General features: G+C 35.4%; 2 protein-coding genes and 1 long non-coding RNA gene across 5 annotated transcripts in view; 2 read left to right on the plus strand and 1 right to left on the minus strand.

The window, feature by feature from the left end:
• The first annotated feature begins 58 nt into the window (after positions 1–58).
• Positions 59–1,695, plus strand: LOC125655803 (uncharacterized). The gene is made up of 2 exons (XR_008799684.1): positions 59–144; positions 1,209–1,695. It is a non-coding gene; the product is annotated as an uncharacterized LOC125655803 (long non-coding RNA).
• Positions 1,696–4,368: 2,673 nt separating this feature from the next.
• LOC125662115 (putative methyltransferase DDB_G0268948) lies at positions 4,369–12,024 on the minus strand. 2 transcript variants are annotated; one of them, XM_048894303.2, is made up of 6 exons: positions 11,965–12,024; positions 8,568–9,039; positions 8,025–8,112; positions 6,735–6,832; positions 6,291–6,422; positions 4,369–4,780 (listed from the first exon to the last, which is right to left on the minus strand). In XM_048894303.2, the coding sequence occupies exons 2-6, from the start codon at positions 9,026–9,028 to the stop codon at positions 4,699–4,701; spliced, it is 861 nt and encodes a 286-aa protein (XP_048750260.1). In that variant the 5' UTR covers positions 9,029–9,039; positions 11,965–12,024; the 3' UTR covers positions 4,369–4,698. The 2 variants fall into 2 exon arrangements, with proteins under 2 accessions (XP_048750260.1, XP_048750255.1); XM_048894298.2 differs by lacking the exon at positions 11,965–12,024 and adding an exon at positions 9,598–9,705.
• The window catches only part of LOC125662131 (uncharacterized), a 31,390-nt gene continuing 15,684 nt past the window's right edge, over positions 5,444–21,149 (plus strand). Inside the window, exons 1-2 of one of the 2 annotated variants that reach the window (XM_056152915.1) lie at positions 5,444–5,575; positions 20,798–20,969. In XM_056152915.1, the coding sequence (XP_056008890.1) occupies positions 20,876–20,969 (94 nt within the window). In that variant the 5' untranslated portion in view covers positions 5,444–5,575; positions 20,798–20,875. Of the gene's footprint in view, positions 5,576–20,602; positions 20,970–21,149 lie in introns of those variants that run through there. The other variant, XM_048894312.2, reaches the window with a different exon arrangement.

A 21,149-nucleotide genomic window follows, 5' to 3' on the forward strand; every position in this document is an offset into this window, starting at 1 on the left:
TCACACATATATAATTTTATTATGTATACATATATTTTTTTTCAGAATCTATAAATCCGGAAGAAAAAACAAGGGGGCGTATTCAGTGTAAGATGACAAACTCCGGAGCGGACATAGCCACTATTCTAAAAGAGCAAGATATAGGTAAGATTTTATTAATACTCTCTCTCTCTCTCTCTCTCTCTCTCTCGTTCGTTCGTTCGTTCGCTCGCTCGTTTTTCGAATCGTGTTTAGTGAGGATGTAAACACAATCAGTGGCGGATTTAGAGGGGAAGTCACGGGGTTGCAGCCCCCAACGCACATAGAACATTTTTAGAGAGTGGTCCGCTTTGCCTTTTAGGACTCAACAAACCCCCTCCCATTTGAACATTTTCTGGATCCGCTAACTGCACTTTAGATTGCGAAGGCAAAAAAAAAAAAAAAGTACCATCTTTTTTAAAAGTAGCTATGTGATATTAAATTTATAAAGTTTATCCAATGCCCTCTTTCGAATTGTGAAAAGCATGTTTTTAAGAGAATTGCAGTGTGGACATGTTCCCACGCAACTTGCCCCCACTATTATTTTCAAATTCTGTAGGTTACATTTGGGTATGTAACTTTGCACTGCTGTCCTCAGAACGCAGGTCAAAAGATTAAAAATTGTCCTCACTTAACACATCTCTCTCTCTCTCTCTCTCTCTCTCTCTCTCTCTCTCTCTCTCTCCTACCAAACTTTCTAAGTGAGGACGTCCCCACAATGTTTAGAAGAGAATACACACATATATTATTCTGAAGGCAAATGTTAGGTATAGCTATAGGAATACCTATAAAAGTTTATCTAACATTTGGGGGGGGGGTGTCCTCAGTGCAATTCTGTCCTCACAACTTCTGTCCATTACTTGCAATTTGTCCTCACTTTACACGTTTTACTGCCCCTCTCTCTCTCTCTTGCTCTCTCTCTCTCTCTCTCTCTCTCTCTCTCTCTCTCTCAATATCAAATTCATAACAGGACTGACGGTGGGAGTGTCACTGTTAACGTAATCAATACTGTGCTATCTATCTACATTCAACAGGGCTGACGGTGGGGGTGTCACTAATACTGTTCTATCTATCTACATTCTACAGGGCTGACGGTGGGGGTGTCACTAATACTGTTCTATCTATCTACATTCAACAGGGCTGACGGTGGGGGTGTCACTAATACTGTACTATCTATCTACATTCTACAGGGCTGACGGTGGGAGTGTCACTGTTTCTCCTTGTTAGCTATCTGTTCATGGCCTACTTCATTTACCGACCGTGGAAAGGCAGAGCCAGGCCCCCGCCAACTCCCCGAGATCCGCCGCTGTGACTGTTGAAGCTCATCACAAACTCTATATACACCGTACATAACTTTCATTTCATTAGAGACTTCACACCTTAATGTGATTTCATTTTTCGTTGATTTTTGTGTTGTTTTGGTTGTTTTTGATAAATCCATGAAACTGGATACAGAATCACTGTATTTATGTTTCCTTGAAAGGTTTGTTGGCTGTGAAAACTAGATTTCCTTACGACCATGTAGGGATATAAGATAAATATATATGATGCATTATTGACATGTCCATCTATTTTTCCAGTGATTATGATGAGATGTATACATATACCACATGTTATTTGTATATACTATGTATATATATGTAATTAAACAAAATTAAAGTATATGTGATGATAAAACGTGTTCATTACATATTTTGGTCTTTTTCTCTGTAAATACTTTTGAGAGTATTTGGGTTTTTACTGAGCCATAACTGTAAGTCTATACCAAAATATTTGTTATGAAATTCAAGGTCAGATTATGTTGGTTTCGAATCTTTTCACTTATGCTTAAAAAAAAATCAAAATGGTTTTAAAGGGTCGCGGAGGGTGTGCACTACCCAGGGTTAAAAAGTTACAAACTTAAATTCATATAGGTATAATTTACGTAAAACAGGTCAAAACTACATAAAATTTAATAGTGATGTACACACACAAAAATGACGTCATTTTCTATTGTTGTTAGTACCGGTTATTGGACGGATATAATATATACGCTTATGCGAAGGATTACCCATGAAAGCATCGTCGGATACCCATGGCTGATCTCGTCTTTTACTCATCAAAAAACGAGATCACCCGTGGGTATCCGACGATGTCATGATTCAAGCCACATGGCTTATTTCCAATAGATTTCTTCTAAAAATGACACACACAATATATTATGATAACTAAAAGAGTGATTATTGGGAAGACGAAAAGGGGTAAAGATAAATGTGTTATAAAGAAAACATCGCAAAAAAAAGGCGTCCCTGAAATCGCCCGAAAAAACGTTAGCCATCCGAACGGAACAACATGCAATGATAAAATTGCAACCTTGTCAATGTTGTTCATGCTAGAAGGTTATGTGAATTTTTATTTGAATGTTTTGAATTGCGCAAGAAAAGTAGAGTGCTATAATTATATTATTAATATTATATATGCAATACTAAATTGCATACATACAGTTTAGTATGTCACATGTACATGTGGGGTATGTGTGTGTGTATATATATATACATTCTATGTTGAAGAGAGAAATATGTTTTTTAATGGTATATACAAGCTCAACAAAATTTTTATCTATCTAACAAAAAAAGGACAAATTTACTTGGTTGATGATTAATGAAGACAAACCAGTAATTGTCAAATTGAGTGAATATTTAGTGCAAACTTTCAGAAAAAGAAGTGATGCTTTAAAACTGCAAAAATCATTATAGTTTTTTATTCATATATTGGTATAATACTGATACTGTCCATTTACTTGTATATATACATGATTAGCAATTCATATATGTATGTACTTGTTTCCCCAACATGCTGCATCCACATGCAGTTTGCAGTCTATGTAACCTGTAGTTAATGTTGTAAACTTTCTTTCTTTTTTGAATTTCCTTCTTTATAAACTGTCTTACTGTTAAGCCCTCTGGGCCCAAAATTGGAATAAACTTATCTTATCTTATCTATATGAACTGTTTGTACTTAGTTTATTATCATATATCTCATATTGTTTAACGTGATTATATGCCAACATGTTTGGTGAATCAATAAATTGAATTGAATATATTTATAACATGGGGAAAACCATCTTCGCTAGCCAAGGATTAACGATCCGCTCCGCTTCTCTACAATTGGACCTTGTAGAGAAGCGGGGCGGGTCGTAAATCCTTGGTTAGCGAAGATGGGGGGAAACCTACAGAGGCAAAAACGATGGAAGTTACAGGGAATAATCGGAATATATCCAAATCGTTGATTTAAAAGCGACATACAAGTTTTTCTGCATTGTCGCCAGCCACGTTTACCGAGTCCGGGAATACAAATTCACCTCAGTCTGCTGTGACGTAGAGTGAATGGAGACATTTCTGATGATGTGTTAGACTTGGGAGATGCTGCATGCAAGAAATGGGAAACGACCATTATGTAATGAAATTACGAAATCTGATATATATATATATATATATATATATATATATATATATATATATATATATATATATATATCAACTGATTTGATACGGAAGAGCTTGTTCTGCTTCTGGTCAGTTTTTAAATCGTAGCAGGCTCACTAACAAGTTGATGGTGCAGGGGTTCCAAACGTCTCGTTTAAAGTCAGCATTTCGCAAATTCTATGGTCGTTATAACGATCTAGTTTTCCAATACAACCTATCATTGGGTCAAATGCTGTCTGCTGTGTTTCATACCGATTATGTTAGACCGTTCTTGGCACACTGATTTTGACTATGGATAACTCCATTTACCTAATCAAAGTATATAGGGCTCACGGCGGGTGTGGCCAGTCGACAAGGGATGCTTACTCCTCCTAGGCACCTGATCCCACCTCTGGTATATCAAGGGGTCCGTATTTGCCCGGCTCTCTATTTTGTATTGCTTATAGGAGTTATGAGATTGATCACTGTTCGTTATCTTCACCTCTCATATGAATGACGTTATTATGAAAGACAGGCGCTTTATGGTGAGAGAATTTGTGATGTTGGCAAATCTTTGGTTTTCAATATTTTTTTTACAAGTATTATGAGAATTAGAATTTGAGGGGGATGTATTAAAATGATTATTGACTGAAGATTGTGAAATATGGTCGCCCTCTGTCGTTGCGCGAGAGCGGACATCACAAGCTTGTTCCGCTTTACCGCACAATGACTTCGGACGGCTATATTTCCCGATATCTAGTCAACTACTTACAAATATTATTATTCAAAGTTTGATCCGTCCCTGATTTTCTTTGATTTAACACAATGTGCATGAAGTTCTCTGTAAGAGTTTGTCTTTCATACAGATTGTGATTCTATGGATAACAGGAATTTCATGACAAACATGCAGCTTTTATATCATATATATTTTCAATTATTGTAACAAAAATATTGAATATACATAATTAACAAGTAATCTATAATATACATGTACATTAAAATCATAAACAATGCACACACATATATATGTACATATTCTAAATAACAGAAAATCCTGATTTACAACCTCTAAAATGCCAGACACCGGTACATCTCATTAACATGTATATGCATTTCCCTGATAAACACATACAACTAATTGACTTTTCATCTTTGGTTAACAAGAGACAAGTTGAGGGAGCGTCAGTTGAAGTATATAATTATATAATTGGAATCAATCAATGTTCAGTCTCCTTTCCTATTTTAATGCTTTTCTTCCCAATAAAATAAACACAGGCCACGAGATGGTCAGCTCTCGACCTTGGTAGACATCATCTAGTCTAAAAATAAAAACAGAAATCTTCTAAACCAAAACTCTAAAGAAATTACCCTGCAACATTACTGGTTCTTTACCTGAATTAATTCCCTTTCTTACTTCAGTCCTGGTTCTGTACTAAAGAAACTGTTGTCATATCTCTCTCCCAGTAATTCTAATTCATGATTATCTTTTGTTTTACTTACTGTCTCCTACTAACCAACAATATATCTCACCCAATAGTCCATCGTCGGAAACCCACGGTCGGTCGCTCTACGATTACCTACCGTGGGTCACAAGGCTGATATTTTCGCATAACTCATTAAAATTTGTGATCTTATGTGACCTATCGAGGACCAATGGGAATCGCCGTAAATATTCCCGGTACTCAAAAGTGTCAGCTGTAATGGCGGCGCCCATGAAAGTGTGTGTGTTTTGTTGTGCCACTATCAAATATATATATATGAAAACTCCAGATTTGGCACCCAAATTGGCTGATTATTTTAACCAATACTTCACTTTCACATGTGCCCCCCCCCCCCCCCCCCCTTTCGGAAATCCCGGGTCCGCCTCCGGTATGTTTATTATCATCACTGCTTCATGGCACGTGAATAAAAGCAGTCATGCATGATACAATTCAAAAATTAGATGCAAATTTGAATTAAGATATGGTCTTACACGTCATTTTGTAATTAGCGTAGGTGAGACATCAATTGTGTTTACACGAGAGAGGTGTGTTTTAGATCGAAGGTTATAATTACTGGCTCAAATTGTGCCGACAACAAACCTGGAACAAATTACGGCAGTACTTAATACGCAAGTAAGTTTAACATACCTATAGAAACCGATGAAATACCAAGTCTGTTAAAAAAAACCACACATTGCTCCTGTATGATGGAACTACGAACTCGTGCGGAACACGTAGACCTGTACATAGACTCGTACGCAGTACGATAGTAAAGGCTTGGTAACACAGGCTTTTTCCTCCCCTGTCTTTATAGACACAAATACACCCTCCGCTTCAATAATGCAGATAAAACATCTCGCTGAAAGTTTTGTAACTTGTCCAACTTGTAACTTGTCCAATTTAAACGTAGTAAAAATCTTGGCTTCGAAATCATGTTTTTCTATGCTACCGAGAACTGGAAATAAGGGGCTTTTTAATTGTTGAATATCGCAATAAGGAATGGTAAAGCGACCAATCGCACATAGAAGCCAAGACACACCTTCCAGCAAAAATACTGCATGGCCTTGTGACCCACGGTAGGTAATCATAGAGCGACCGACCGTGGGTTTCCGACGATACCAATAGTCCTGATTAGGGTTCTGTTTTAGATATTGCTCCATACTCACTGATATTGTTTATCTCTTTTATTATCTACCAATCATCCTTACAAAACAATCTGTAAGATATTGCCCCATCCTTTTTGATGTTGTATATCTACCAGTAATCCTGACACAATAATCTGTTTAAGATATTGCCCCATACTCACTGATATTGCACATTTCTGTTTTATATATTGCCCTATACTTACTGATGTTGTATATCTACCAGTAATCCTGACCCAGGGCTCTGTTTTAGATATTGCCTCCAAGCTGACCAAGTAGATAAATAGCCCACCATTTCATGTGTCGACCACTTGTTCTGCATGATGAAATCTAAATTTCTAAGATAAGAAACAAAGCATCAAATGACATATTTTAAGAATGTTTTTATTAAGATGTTTACATTTATATCTAGATAAGAAAAGTCCGTCTGCTAACATCTGTCTATAAAACAAAAATGGCAACCCGGATCGCATGACGATTCTAATATGTGTCACCATGGTCTGAACTGAAAAGTTTTTGTAATAAAAAAAATAAATATTAAACCTTCCGCTATATAATGATCTAAACTTTATATAATCATCTAAACTTTATTTAATTCATCATTACTTCCTAAATACACGTATAAATGGTTAATAATGAGAGTACAATACCTTTCCCAGCCAGGGAAGGGAAGACATATTTCCTGATACATATTCTCAATATGATGTCTTCTGGAATCCCAGAATCCCTTCAGATCGTTTCTGTAGAACTAAAAAATACAACACAACTCGTTAAAACGTACAGATCATCATCATAAAAACTGGTTAATAAATACAGATTATTACTATAAAACTGGTTAATAAATACAGATTATTACTATAAAACTGGTTAATAAATACAGATTATTACTATAAAACTGGTTAATACTGACAGATTATTACTATAAAACTGGTTAATACTGACAGATTATTACTATAAAACTGGTTAATACTGACAGATTATTACTATAAAACTGGTTAATACTGACAGATTATTACTATAAAACTGGTTAAAACAAGCATATCATGACTGTTAAACTAATTAATACATACAGTCAAATGTACATTCAGAAATAGTGATGTAAGACAGACTCAGTGTCATTATCATTGAATGGTGTCCATTTCAAAGTTTTATGGTTTAATTTAACAGCTGATTATCTTTATCAAAAACAGCTGTCTACTCCTGTTCTATTTTGTTGAAACAATATTTTCACAAAAATCACTTAACAAAATGAAGAAGAAATGTTTCTAAAACATATATGTATGTCCCATTGTCCCAAATTACTACATAGTACATGTGAAGAAAACTAATGTGACTTTTCACATTCTGACCTAAAATGCACAATGTGATCTAGGTCATTTACTCATCAGGACAGATAAGAACTGATCTGTCCCTAGTTATTGGCCAAACAATATCTGGAATGTTAGTAAAAAGCTCCATGATTTTTGCCACAAATACCAATAGGAGTTATCCGCTACTACAGCCAACCTGCTTGTCGATGTTTGATGGCCATCAGTTGAATTGTTCTCTAGCTATTGTTTGAACATTTGGTGTGTGCATTTTGATTTTTAGGGATTAGAAGATCAAAGGTGACTGGACTTTGTACTAGAATATCATTGTACCGAGTTCTGACCAGCCCGCATGAGAAGTTTGACAACTGTCATGTTACGGTTTTCTAGATAGTAGATATTTGGTCAGACAATACATATTCACCTACAGAAGCACAATGCAAAATACTCCTCTTCTTCAAATGAAGGAAAACCATGACTTTCTCCATTGAAACAACAGTAACAGTCAGTGAGGGATGGGTATGTGACAGCACGAGGACAGCTATTGATTTGCTATGCCTAACTTTGTTCTTGATAAATGTTGGTGAATACCAGAAAAAGGGAATCTATGTAGACTTCTCCAGTCAAACTTGCCTTATCTATGATCTTGTCAGCATCACTGTTATCTAGTGTACAGACACCATACCCATATACCACTAGACTACCTCCGGGGCGCAGTATCCTGGAAAATTGTCAGATAACACGAGGAAATATCAAAATAATTGGTTATATGGGGGAAAAAATCATTGAAAATCTCTGGCATATAAACAAATAAATGCCAATGCGTTTTAATATTTCATGTATATATATGAATTGTTCCACTGTTGACTGGCACTCATTACTATATGATAATATAAATGCAGTGAAACAGTCTAATCTTGCACCTGTGCAATCCATTTCTCTGAGCATTCTGACCTTTGTTTTTATTCTCAATTTCATATTTCCATTGTTTTTTACACTGTGTATTCTGACACACTGTGTATTCTGACACACTGTGTATTCTGACATACTGTGTATTCTGACACATTGGATTAAACAGGTTTCACTGTATCAGAAAAGTATCTGAGATCATGACAAACAAGAGTGACATTTCAGTAAATATACATGTTGAAGTTGTGTAAGACCCTACAATTTTACCTTTTTACCTCTCTGTAGAAAGGTTCCTGTTCTATCCAATGCATTGCCTGGGCAACGGTAACCAGGTCCACACTACAGTCAGACAGGAATGCCAAGGATTCGGCCTTACTGGTACAGAATGATAAGTTACTTTGTCTGTGTGTTGTCTGTGCTGTGTTTATCTGGGTCTCGCTTACATCGGTGCCAATCACACTCTGAAAGTACTTACACAGGGGAAAGGTGCTAAGGCCGGTCCCACACCCAACATCCACTGCCGAGCCCAAAGAACCAGTGCCAGTCTTACAGTATTCAGCAATGAAATCATACATTGCGGGGGGATATGTGGGCCTGTACTTCTGATATGTTTCAGAGTGCTCTGAGCCCACAAAGAGTTCCATATTCCGACAGAGTGTCAACACTGCTAGATGAATCTGACGTTTCAAAACTCTTTGATGGTAAATTTTAGCAAATCGTGACTGCATTATAATGCAACCTAAAAGACAGTGAAAAAAATGTCTCATTATCCAATATGCACTTGCTACATTTAAAAATTTGAACAGATTTTTTAATTACATGTAACCAAACTTTGAAATTGTGGATCATTTCACTTTTTCATGAAGAGAAATCAACCTTTTAAAACAAAATATTACTAGGGAGTGAGATCAGAAGATCGATGTCAGATAAAAATCTAAATTCAAATGAATAGGGGGAGGGAGGGTGAAAACTCCTGTACGTTTCTGTCATCCAACAACGATTATACTTTCGTTGAAAAAGACGTGACTTTTGAAAACCACATAATAATATTACATTTTAATGAACAGTTAATAGTTGTCATGTACACTTTCATGTGTGAATAAACAGAAGAAAAGGTATACAGAGTGTTAATCATGCTCGTATGTTTTTACTTGTTAATCGATTAGTTTCAATATTCATCTTTGGGGGAGGGGGTGGGGTGAAAACTATGTGAACTTAAGTTTTTTTGTCAGACATTGAACTTTTGATCTCGCCCCTAAAATGCATAAATTTCAAAATGGTTTGGGCAGTGGCATACCGGTTAGTGTTAAATCTAAAGCAAACTAGCATGGCACTGCACCATGCCCTTTTTGGCTGGCATGCCCTTTTTACTTGCACCATGCCCTTTTTTCTCTATAATTTTTAAAAAAAATATTTGTTAATATAAATAATTGTTCTTTATTTCACAAGGTTGATTGAAAAGTTAAAATCAAGGCAGCAGGTATTAACTTTTAAAGAGGCTAAATGATTATTCTATTACTATCATAGTATGATACAATGAAAGTGCCCCAAGATTGCCTTGCCGCGACGAAAAGTGCCCTTTAGAACAAATGATATGTGTGCCATCTCTAGATCCTAGATTTAACACTACTGGTACATTTCAAGATATCAGTAGATGCAGTAAAATAATACTATGTAGCAAGAGAGGGGGAATTAAACCAATGCAAATTATTGATTTCCTCGCAGTCCTAGCAGCTTTTGGGAATCTAAGGAATGTTTAAGTTTTGTATTATGGAGACAATTATGCAGAAATTACCCTATCCTTCCATTGTTTTTATATCCCCATAATGAAACAGCCTAAATATCTATTTCCTCTACATTGCCAATACCTATGCAGTCTTTGGAGATCAGGTCTTCCAACGGTCTGTTGGAATTCCCATAGGTATAAATTGTGTTCCTTTTATTACTTGGCCTGTTTATGTATTATTACATGTATGAGGCAGATTTTATTTAAAAGCTTCAACTTGAGAAGATGAAATTTCTTGCCATAGCATTCAACTTGGCATTTTATTTTATTTATTAATGATATTCACTTTCATTCATATTTCAATTTAATATATCCCAGTGAACTCAAAATAAAAGACACCAGAGTCCTCAAAATCTGTTTCATATTTGGATGTTTTACTGAACATTGATATTACTGGCAAACTAACAACTCAACTTTATGACAAATGGGATGACTTCAGCTTCTCCATCATCAACTTTCCATATTTTTATAGCAGTATTTCATTATCTCTTGTTTATGTTTCCTAACTACTTTCAAACATAAGAGCATGTTCTGCATATGATAAATTTTCAAAATGAGGCAGACTACTCAGACAAGTGGGATTTCAACATTCTATTTTAAACTCAGCATTTCACAAATTCTATGGTTATTATAATAATGATCTTATTTGCAGATTTATACAACCTGCCATTAGGTTGATTGTGATCTAACATGTTTCAAACCAATTGTTAGGTTGTTCTTTACATACTGATTTTAACTACAGATTACTCTGTTAACCTATCAAGATATAAGGGCTCACAGCGGGTCTTCACCTTTTTCATTCATATATAGTATTTACATCAAGTTCAACAGTCAGTGATTTTATCAAGAAATAAAAGAAAGTGAAAGTGAACAAGCTCACATACTCCACACTCCAACATTGCTTGACAATGCCTTACATAATGAATGGTAATGCTATGCATTACTGCAAGAACAGGACTGACGGACTAGAAATTCTGAGTTCAAAAGGGGCATAACTCCCAGAAAAATTATTGAATCAGAATTTCCTGGCAATATACACATCTACAAAATGTGTCCTTATTAACTACAAAGTTTCACAAAATCTCTATTGAGCGGTCTCAGAGGAGTTGTGCTGACAAGAAAGGGACTGGCTGATATGATGGACTGACAAACGGGTCAAAAACATTATACCCTCCACAACTTTGTTACATGGGGTATTATAAAATACATTGAAACAGCACAGGTTTGCAGCTGACAAAACATTCATTGGTAAGTGTAAATATTCATTTCAAAATTAAGGATTATCTCCCTCATGCATAGCTCTTATCCTTGGACGAATTTGGCTCCACTTTTTTGGCTATATTTAGCTCTAAAACTTCATAGTTATTTCGGATTTCAAACATTTCGGTTGAGCACTTTGTTTAAATATTATACATCATTTCATGAAAATGTAGAAAAGTAAATACTGGCCAAGATAAGTTTCGATTGTGTAAAGGAAAGAAAGCCCCCACCTCCACCCCCAAGTGCAATGAAATGAATGTAAGCTACAATGTAGCTTCCAATTAAGTGTAAGAATTTATTTTTTAGCCATGGACATCTACACCAAACTTCAAAATTGATATAGAAAATGTCTACAGACGGAAAGACCAGTGAAGTCGACAGTTTTTATCTTTAAAGGTCTACAATGTAGATAAGTCACAACAACCACTGAGCTTTGCGAACGTAGCACAGCTGTTGTTTACATTGAAGACTGTATGTCGGCTCCTGTGGATAGACAGACACATATAGTCCCGCAGACAGACAGACAGACTACATGCATCTTACAATGCTTCAGCAGTAGTCCCTAACAATAGAGCTCAAAAAAGATTTAATGAGTCTATAAAGTTACTGAAAGTTTACCTGGTTAAAGGTTACTGTCACATTGTTTACATCCAAATCAACACTGGATATCAACACTTCGCGATAATAATCAAACGGTTAAGCAATTCTAATCCGGATTGGGTTTACATCTAATATTTGACTGACAACAAAAATGGATTGGACGACATATAAAGAGCACTACTGATATTGATCTCATACTTACTATGAAAAAAAGATGCTGGTCCCGTAACCCTAATCTCGGTTGAGATTCGGTTCGGCTGAATATTTGGACTGACGCCTTCACCGGTGAAGGCGTCAGTCCAAATATTCAGCCAAGCCGAATCTCAACCGAGATTACCGTAACCCGTGATTTTCAGAGGAGTGCGATTCATGATTACATTTACTGTGCCTCTAGACATAACTATATATACCCCCCCCCCCCTCCCCCTCTTTTGTTAAGTTATTGAATAAGTGTAACCATTTTCATATAACAACTCGTTTTACCATATGTATACACCAATAAACATTTTATAAATTGTCATTATTTTGCACCTTTAATATATCTCCAAAATCGACTTCATACTACATGTAAAACTAGTATTCCAGAGTCGATTTGGAGATACAGGTATATATATGAAAGGTGCAATTTTTTATGTTTATTGGTACACATACGTATAGAGAAAGAGTAATAAATTGAAAAAATGGTTACATTTCTTCCATAACTAATATTTTTTTGTAAACAAAAGAGGGACCGAGGGGGTATATAATCTTAATTAATTAATTCTTTAATTCAAAGAGATATCTTATTTTTCGAATAGATAGTAAAAGGGCTAGCCCGATACTTTGTAGTTATACATGGGGGTATATTTCTTATACAATTACTTATCATTTTAGCTTATAGGAAAATGTTACAACCCTAAAACGTTATTTTGGGGAGAGGGCAATTATTTCTTGTCCCATATAAAAATCGATCTTGTGTCCGATGTCAATATCCTACAGTTGTTCATTGATTTAGATGACGCTCTCCAGCTATGGCTCCATTTAGTTTTATTTTAACGTAGTTCCACCCTCCTGTGACGTCATAAAATTTTCAGTGCAAAGTCAATGATTAAAAAAAATAACACACACTGAATTATCCTGGAATTATAAGAATTATCAACTGAGAGAATATTGATTCAGTTGTTCTAACAAAGAGAGATTGGATTCAATTGGGACATGCACGGGATTAAAGTTGCCGGCATTCTATAAATGAACCATTGGTGATGTTCGCACATTGATTAAAGTTGCATTCTATAAATGACAATGATTTATTTGCACAAGCACAATAACAATTACTGGCAAAGGCACATATTATAGATTATATCATAGAAACAATAATATTCAAAATACAATCAGTGATTTGAATGCATGAATATGGCACCAGACAAAATCATATTATGAATATCAGTGTAAATGTGGATGAACCATTGGTGATGTTCGCACATTACATGCAGGAGTTAGACATATATATACAACAATGTAATCAAGTCAGCGCTAATCCAATTTGATCACGCATTGGCATTCGTCATTATTGAATCCAAAGGCATCAAGCTCGCCCGATTTTTTTTTTAACCCTAGCATATTGATCATTCTCTCACCAGAGGGCGCGTTACGCAAGCTTCACTTACAGTATAGTGCGAGTAGCGCACGGAACTCTGGGTAGAATATATGTAAATATAGCTTTTTAAGGCATATAAATAATGTCATACACTTTGTTACCCTTTTAACAGATAAACAAACTACGAGTATTTCGCATCTTTCACCTCATCTTTTCCTACCTTTACCCTCTTCCCAGTCATCCTCATGGAACCTGTTTCTCATTTCAACTTTGTACTTCTCCATAATCTCCCATTTATGAAGATCATACCCCTCCCTTGCTTTGTTCCTTTGTGTTACCGTACTTTCTTCAACTTCAGTCTCATTTTATCTTCGCTAAGATGGTCACTGGCGTCATCGTTCTTGTACACGGCACGGATGACGTCATATGTCCCGGTACCAGTGCGTGATATATCTGGTATTCTGTTCTCCCATCTGGTGATATCCACATTGCCTTGTGGACCTCTTAGTTTATGCAGGAATAAAGTCCTTGTGGTTACCATCCCGTTTGTGCTGGCAAACTCGCACAGCCGCTCACCATTATCATTCATCTCTCCCATGATGCACATTCTGTCCCTGTTGTCTGCGCCAACTTTAGCGCTGCAGTCGCCCATCATGAATATGATATCATTCCTGTTGCACTGATCTATCCTCTCTTGTAATTTGCTATAGAATTCTTTTTTGTCTCCTTTGGAGGATATAGTACTTAACAGAACTGTTCGCTAGTGTGTGTCTAATGCTGAGTTTGTAGACACTCTACAAACCACATATTTTGCTCAGTTGAATTGATACTTTACTAGCTGCAATAATGTAGTCATGTAGCCTTCTCCGGGTTTTTTTTTGGGGGGGGTGGGTAGGGGGGAGTTCGAAACGTCAGAATAAAATAAAAATCAGAGAGGGCTATACATTATTGCAGCTAATATTTGACAGGCAGTTTTGTTATGTCCGATAAGAGAGGAAATTCTATTGATTTTAGGGTCAAAGGTCACTTGAAGGGACTTGATAAAGCTTGTAGACTCTACATGTCACTTTTTTTTTTGGATCGATTGAGTTGATACTTTACATATATTTTTGTTATCAAGAAAGCTAGAATGAAATCTATCGATTTTTGGATCCAAAGGTCAAGGTCACTATGGGACTTCTTAGAGAAAGTTTATGCACACTCATGGGGGGGGGGGGGGGTTGCTCTTGTTTATATTCTACGATGTGTGATATTCGGGCAACCATACATTGCAGTCGTAGATCCACAATGCATGTTGTCAGTCTAGCTGGAAAGCTATCTCTGTGGAGCACTTTGGAATCTGAAATATTGAAGAATAAGAGGACATTAATAGATTGACCTTTTATCAGACCGGTGTAGATTCATCCCTAGCGGTATACTAAAATTGTGTGTCACAGGGTATGGAATTATGATAGTTATAATTAGGTGATTAAATTATTGCCCTAGCTCTTTTTAAAAAAAATGTAGTATGGTAATCATGATATACCGATAAAGTTAAATAGAATTTTAAAAGAACACCACTTGTTGCCATGCTATCAGTTATCCTTGTAATAAGATTGATCGATTGTTTGGCTGTTTTCCGCCACACTCAACAATTTTTCAGTTATCTGGTGGCGCCCAGTTTTTTTTATTGGTGGAAGAGAGAATCCAGATGCAATGTACCTGGGAAGAGACCACCGACCTTCCGAAAGTAAACTGGGAAACTTTCTCACTTACCGGCGCGAGCGGGAATCGAACTCGCGCCGAACAGAGGTGAGAGGTCGTGTGATTTTGAACGCGATGCTCTTTCCACTCGGTTAAAGAACAAGGGACGTTATTGGCTATATACCGCCGAGATTTTTTTCTTCTTCGTTTTTTCAACTTTCATACCATACTTAATTACAGCGCCTTCGAAAATATGATTGGGTTCTACTCAACAAGTTTTGGCAAATACACGCATTATTTTTCTTACTCTAATTAACATCAAGATTCTTCCACATAATGTCTATGAACACGATAAAGTTACATGTAAATGCATAATGTATTTTCCATAGCATACCAGTTTTTAATTGTCTTAGATCTCAATGAGTATTTTTTTTATATATAAAAAGTTAAAATTGTAACTTTTAGAAGAATCAGGGGACTGTAAATCCTATAACGTCGAAAATGCAAACAAAACATTTTTTCACACTCAAAGAACAAGGGACGTTATTGGCCAAAATTGGTCGCGCTTCAAAAAGCCGACCATTTTTTGCAAGCAGAAAGGTGACAATTTTCTCGTTTCATTCAAATATAACATGTACCATTTACTTGTGGCTGATATTGAGAAAATAACGTTACAATATTGCATTGTTAACTCTGACGCTGTCTTCCGAGGGTAGCTTTTTCGGAAAGACGTCATCGACGTTATAGGATTTACAGTATATACATGTACATATATATATATATATATATATATATATATATATATATATATATATATTATGAGTAAAGAATATTGTATAATTTTTTTCGTTTGGAAAAATTTTCTATTTAAAATTTTTCAAGTAAAAAAAAAAAAAATTTATATATATATATATATATATATAAAAGCACTAAAGTTCCAACAACACCCGATACCTCAAAGTGTCGGATCCACAACATGGATACAAGGTCAAATACAAAAAATTATACAAAGCACTAAAATGACCAACGACACGAACAACGAGATTGTCAAATTTTCGGGACGACCCGTCCCTTCTTCAGGACAAACGAAAAGAATTACATAATGTGGTCAATATCAACAGAGCATAATAACAAAAACTACATATAAATACATCTAGCACTACAACTACACTAATCTACAAACGTATTTACAACGCAGACTACATGTTTTTGGTCTTTAGGCTTGCCAATCAATGTTAAAAGTGGAGCGAATTAGGACATGCCTTATTCGTCCAAAGAGCTGATCCAAAAAACAATAAACTTAATTAATCTCAAGTGGAACGAGTTAACCGAATTACGTTGACAAATAGTAAAGCTAACTCGTACCCAGAGAGATTCTATTTTAACCATGCATAATTTATAAAAGATAATAATAAGTAACAAATACAAAAAAATAAATAAATAATAAATAAATGAAAATAAGCTATGTAAACGACGTAAGAAATGAACAAAGTTTGAGAGAAAGATAATGTAAACAACAAGTTTGAATAAGTTAACAAAATGGACCAACTCCAAACAAAAACAAAGAATAGGCAGCCCAGGAAATTGAATCAACATCAGACATTCCCGCACTGATCATGTCTAGGGTAGATGTGTAAAAAAAAACATAGAATCACGAAAACTGATAAATGGGTTTTACATGTAAGCAATCGGTTATGAAGTTAAAAATTTTTTTAAAAAAGATGGGCTGATTGTAAACAGAATTGAAAAGAAAAAAAAAATGTGTTCAAAAATGGTCATAGTACCACTGTTAGGGACATGATCAGACGAGTAGGTCTAGATGAAGCTTAAAATCTAGTAAGGGTTTAGCCCGTATTCATCCTGGTGAAGTCAGTAGGTTTGTTGATACCATGCGGTTCAAATGACTTCAACCTGTGCATCCAGAATTTTTCCTTCTGCTTTCTTTCGGTATCTGCCCAACTAGGGTCATGATCAATAACCACTACTGTCATGTCCTCCCATCGGTGGTTATTGCCATTGAAATGTGTTGCTACTGGCAAATCTGTTTTGGTTCTGATGGAGGACGGGTGGTTGTTGACCCGTCTGCGAAGGTCTGTTGTTTCTCCTATGTACTGCTTCTGGCAGACATCGCAACTGATGAGATAGATGCAGTTATTGGTTTTGCAGGAAAAGTTTCCCAATATTTTATAACTGCGACCCGTGACAGGACTGCTAAAACCCTCAGTGTCTGAGCTATATTTGCATAATTGACATCTGAGGTCTGAGCATATTTTGAAACCTCCATTGGGTAAAGGGTTATCCAGTTTGGTCCTTACTATCATGTCCTTCAGGTTTCTGGGACGTCTGAAGGATGCCATCGGTGGTTCCTTAAAAACACCAGCCATTCGTTTGTTGGCATGCAGAATGGACAGGTGTTTATTCAGAATACCGTTGATGTTCTTGAGGGCGGGATGATACGTAGTGACCAATGGAACCCTGTCCATCTGAGGTTTTTCTTTATACTGGAGGAGGGACTGTCGGTCCTGTAGTGACATCTCATCAACCGCGGATTGTACCTTGCAAGGATCATATCCTCTGTTAGTGAGATGAGTTTTGAGGATTGTTCCTTGTTCTTGGAAAATAGTAGGAGTGGAGCAGATGCGGCGGATTCGCGTAGCCAAACCCTTTGGTACACCTTTGAAAGTGTGGGGTGGATGACAACTAGATGGCATAAGGTATAAATGAGAGTCAGTGGGTTTGGTGTGGAGATTAAACTCAACTTCCCCGTTTCTAAATGTGGCTGTGGTATCCAGAAACGTGTTGTTTTTCTTTTTGGACATTTTGGATCAGCTCTTTGGACGAATAAGGCATGTCCTAATTCGCTCCACTTTTAACATTGATTGGCAAGCCTAAAGACCAAAAACATGTAGTCTGCGTTGTAAATACGTTTGTAGATTAGTGTAGTTGTAGTGCTAGATGTATTTATATGTAGTTTTTGTTATTATGCTCTGTTGATATTGACCACATTATGTAATTCTTTTCGTTTGTCCTGAAGAAGGGACGGGTCGTCCCGAAAATTTGACAATCTCGTTGTTCGTGTCGTTGGTCATTTTAGTGCTTTGTAAATATATATATATATATATATATATATATATATATATATATATATTCTGTGACACCGTGTTCTTGTTAGAGCAGAACTTGCATGAACGACAGGAAAGATGCACTTCAAGATGAAAAGACATTAATCAAGTTTAGTACCAACAAACTATGTCCCTAACTTCAATTTGGATATCCTGATTAAAGTTTTACAGAAATACTTTGTAACAACGAGGAATTTCTTTAAATATAGAAATGGGTGAACTCAATACCATCCAAAATATGACACAGTTGGAAGTCGCAAATGTTACAATTTTTTGGTATTTGATCCATCCTCAATCTAATTAAAATTAGAACTTCCATCCGTTCCCCAGTTTTCGATACGTCGCGTGGAAGTATCGAAAACTGGGGAGCGGATGGAAGTTCTAATTTTAATTAGATTGATCCATCCTGTACTGAATGTAGTGTATCAATCTACTAAGCAGTTACTGGAACATTATTTTATCTAATTACCTATACATAATTGTCATGTTCACATATATAGGCAACATTAGGTATAATTCTTTAGTTGCCTGTTGTAAAGTATTTCTTAAGGTTGCTCCATACTCTTTATTATCTGATAAAAGTATAGAACGTGTATTTCTTTCCATTTATTTAAGTTAAAACTAAAAACTTATCAAATAAAATATATAGGTTATCACACTTCTGAAGGTGCGAGACCTACATAAAGACAATTATATATCAACGTCAGAAAATTGCAATTTTCTTTAAACAGCATTATCAAAATTTCACAAAAACTGGTCATTTAAACAATAAAATGCTTTATTTGTTGAGACACATTGTATTGTTTATATTCATATTTTTATGCATTCTTTTAAAATATAAACTAGATTTAAATACTAAAATATCATATGGTTGACCCATTCGTTACGCTAAACGGAACAGCCAATGCACCCTTTGACCTTGATGGCGCAAAATTACAGACTGGTGGTACTAAAAAACTGGGTCGAACTAGTTTGTAATAAACATGTATTCATTGTCCCAGATGGAAGCAATGTCAATTTCAATAGAAATATAAAATAAAAGATTCAGTGAATGTAAAAATAACGATATAATAGTATTCATAACAATTTCATGAAACTTTCTTTACAAAAATATACAAAATGTCTGTTAGAAATAAATCAATACATGTAATGGACTTGATAAACGAAACAGGGTTTAGAATATATTGCCCTCATATTCAATATTTTGAAACATATCATGGATTATTCATGTGTAACCATGATGACCGAGACTCTTGAAATATTTCATGTTTAAAAAGATATTTTGGAATTCGTAAAAAACTCCATCAAAATTTATCTTCCTATCATGTAATTTTAAATCTAAATGAGTGATTGATTTTGGAAAATTTTATGACGTCACATAAGGGTGTAATTACTTTGATAAGCTTTTCTTGTTTATGGTATTATAGCCTGAATCCTTTAAAGAGGCATTAGCTGTCATTCTGTCACCAAAAACTGAATTCAAGGAAAACTGCCCTATATCATAGATATCAATAATAACACCAGTATATAATTATTTCAAATACTTTTTAACCTCAAAGCATGCTCATGAATGTGTGATTTTGGCGATTAGATAACTATTGTCTTGCAAGATAATAATTCTTCCTTTAATATTTCTTTATACTAAAAGCACTTATCTAACATAGTTTTATTGGGTTTCTCCTTTTTGGGGGTACAAAATAAATGTTTTTATTAGTCATTAATATATGTTCCTAATGCCATTGAGAGATTTCGAGAGAAAAAATGTTGCCACCACTTTCACAGCTAATCTCCTTCTATGTAAGGTTGGGACAAGGCTGATAAGTTTAGACAATACTGTATATGTATATTGATTCCATTTGAAACACTACATTTATAAGTATCAAGTCATATTAACCTGTAATGAAATGCTATAATAGAATCCACTACGGAAGAGGATGGGCCTACATGCATCTAGTAAGCGAATCGGACACTTGGCTTGCGAAGGTGGCCTACATGTGGTTCTTTATGAATTTAAGAACTGCTTTTAATATTTATGACTAAATTAGGTTTTTGGCTTCAATCATTTTTTAAACAAAAATATTCTTATTTCAATGCATGTATGTCTTAGAATATTTAGAGTTCAGAAGGTTTTTTCCGTTGTCAATCTCTTTTATTTTTAAGTTTTAAACCAAAAAAGTACTTTTAAAAGGAAAAAAAAAATTTATTTCCTTCATTTCAAGGAACTGGATGATACATTGTAAAACATTCTACTCTTTACTTTACTATCTGTATATTCACTTCCGCTTATACACTTTTATCATTGTCATGCTTTGCATTATTCGATATAGCTGCCCTAGACACACTACCTATAATCTTATGACTGATTGACCCCAGCTGTGCAATGATACCAGAAAATGACAATTTCTCGGAATGGTATCTATACATGTACATCCGTAATTGTTAGGAAGTTTATTTCCTTCTTTATTTTCAGGTCCAATCAACAATGCAAGTGAAATTAGTACTTACAAGTGGAAGTGAAGTGAAGTTGCAACAGCCTAGGATATAGATCATGACGATGCCTGCCCTTGTGCTTGGCTGCTTTCTGATCTGGGGTCCTTGGATCAATGCTAATGGCTTTATTTTTTACAAAGAACCAGTAGGAGGTTTGTGACTTTAAATGATCTTTTACTCCATTATTAAACAATTGTTAAATTATTGCATAAATATAGCAATGACCATGATTAATTTGAACACTTCTATCACCTTGATTATATATATTTAATACGACCAGCGTCTGGTCAGAAAATTTTCAGATTTAAGAATGCTATTTCAAATATTCGAGA

The sequence above is a fragment of the Ostrea edulis genome, chromosome 1, assembly GCF_947568905.1.
Source record: "Ostrea edulis chromosome 1, xbOstEdul1.1, whole genome shotgun sequence".
Classification (NCBI taxonomy): Eukaryota; Metazoa; Mollusca; class Bivalvia; order Ostreida; family Ostreidae; genus Ostrea; species Ostrea edulis.

What these genes read in the sequence shown, in the direction of transcription:
- LOC125662115 (XM_048894303.2), bottom strand. Translation starts at nt 9,028, where the DNA reads ATGCAGTCACGATTTGCTAAAATTTACCATCAAAGAGTTTTGAAACGT. An exon ending in CTGACAAGATCATAGATAAG is followed by an intron (nt 6,833 to 8,024) that starts GCAAGTTTGACT and finishes TGTATTTTTTAG; the next exon opens with TTCTACAGAAACGATCTGAA. An exon ending in CCCTTCCCTGGCTGGGAAAG is followed by an intron (nt 6,423 to 6,734) that starts GTATTGTACTCT and finishes TTCTTATCTTAG; the next exon opens with AAATTTAGATTTCATCATGC.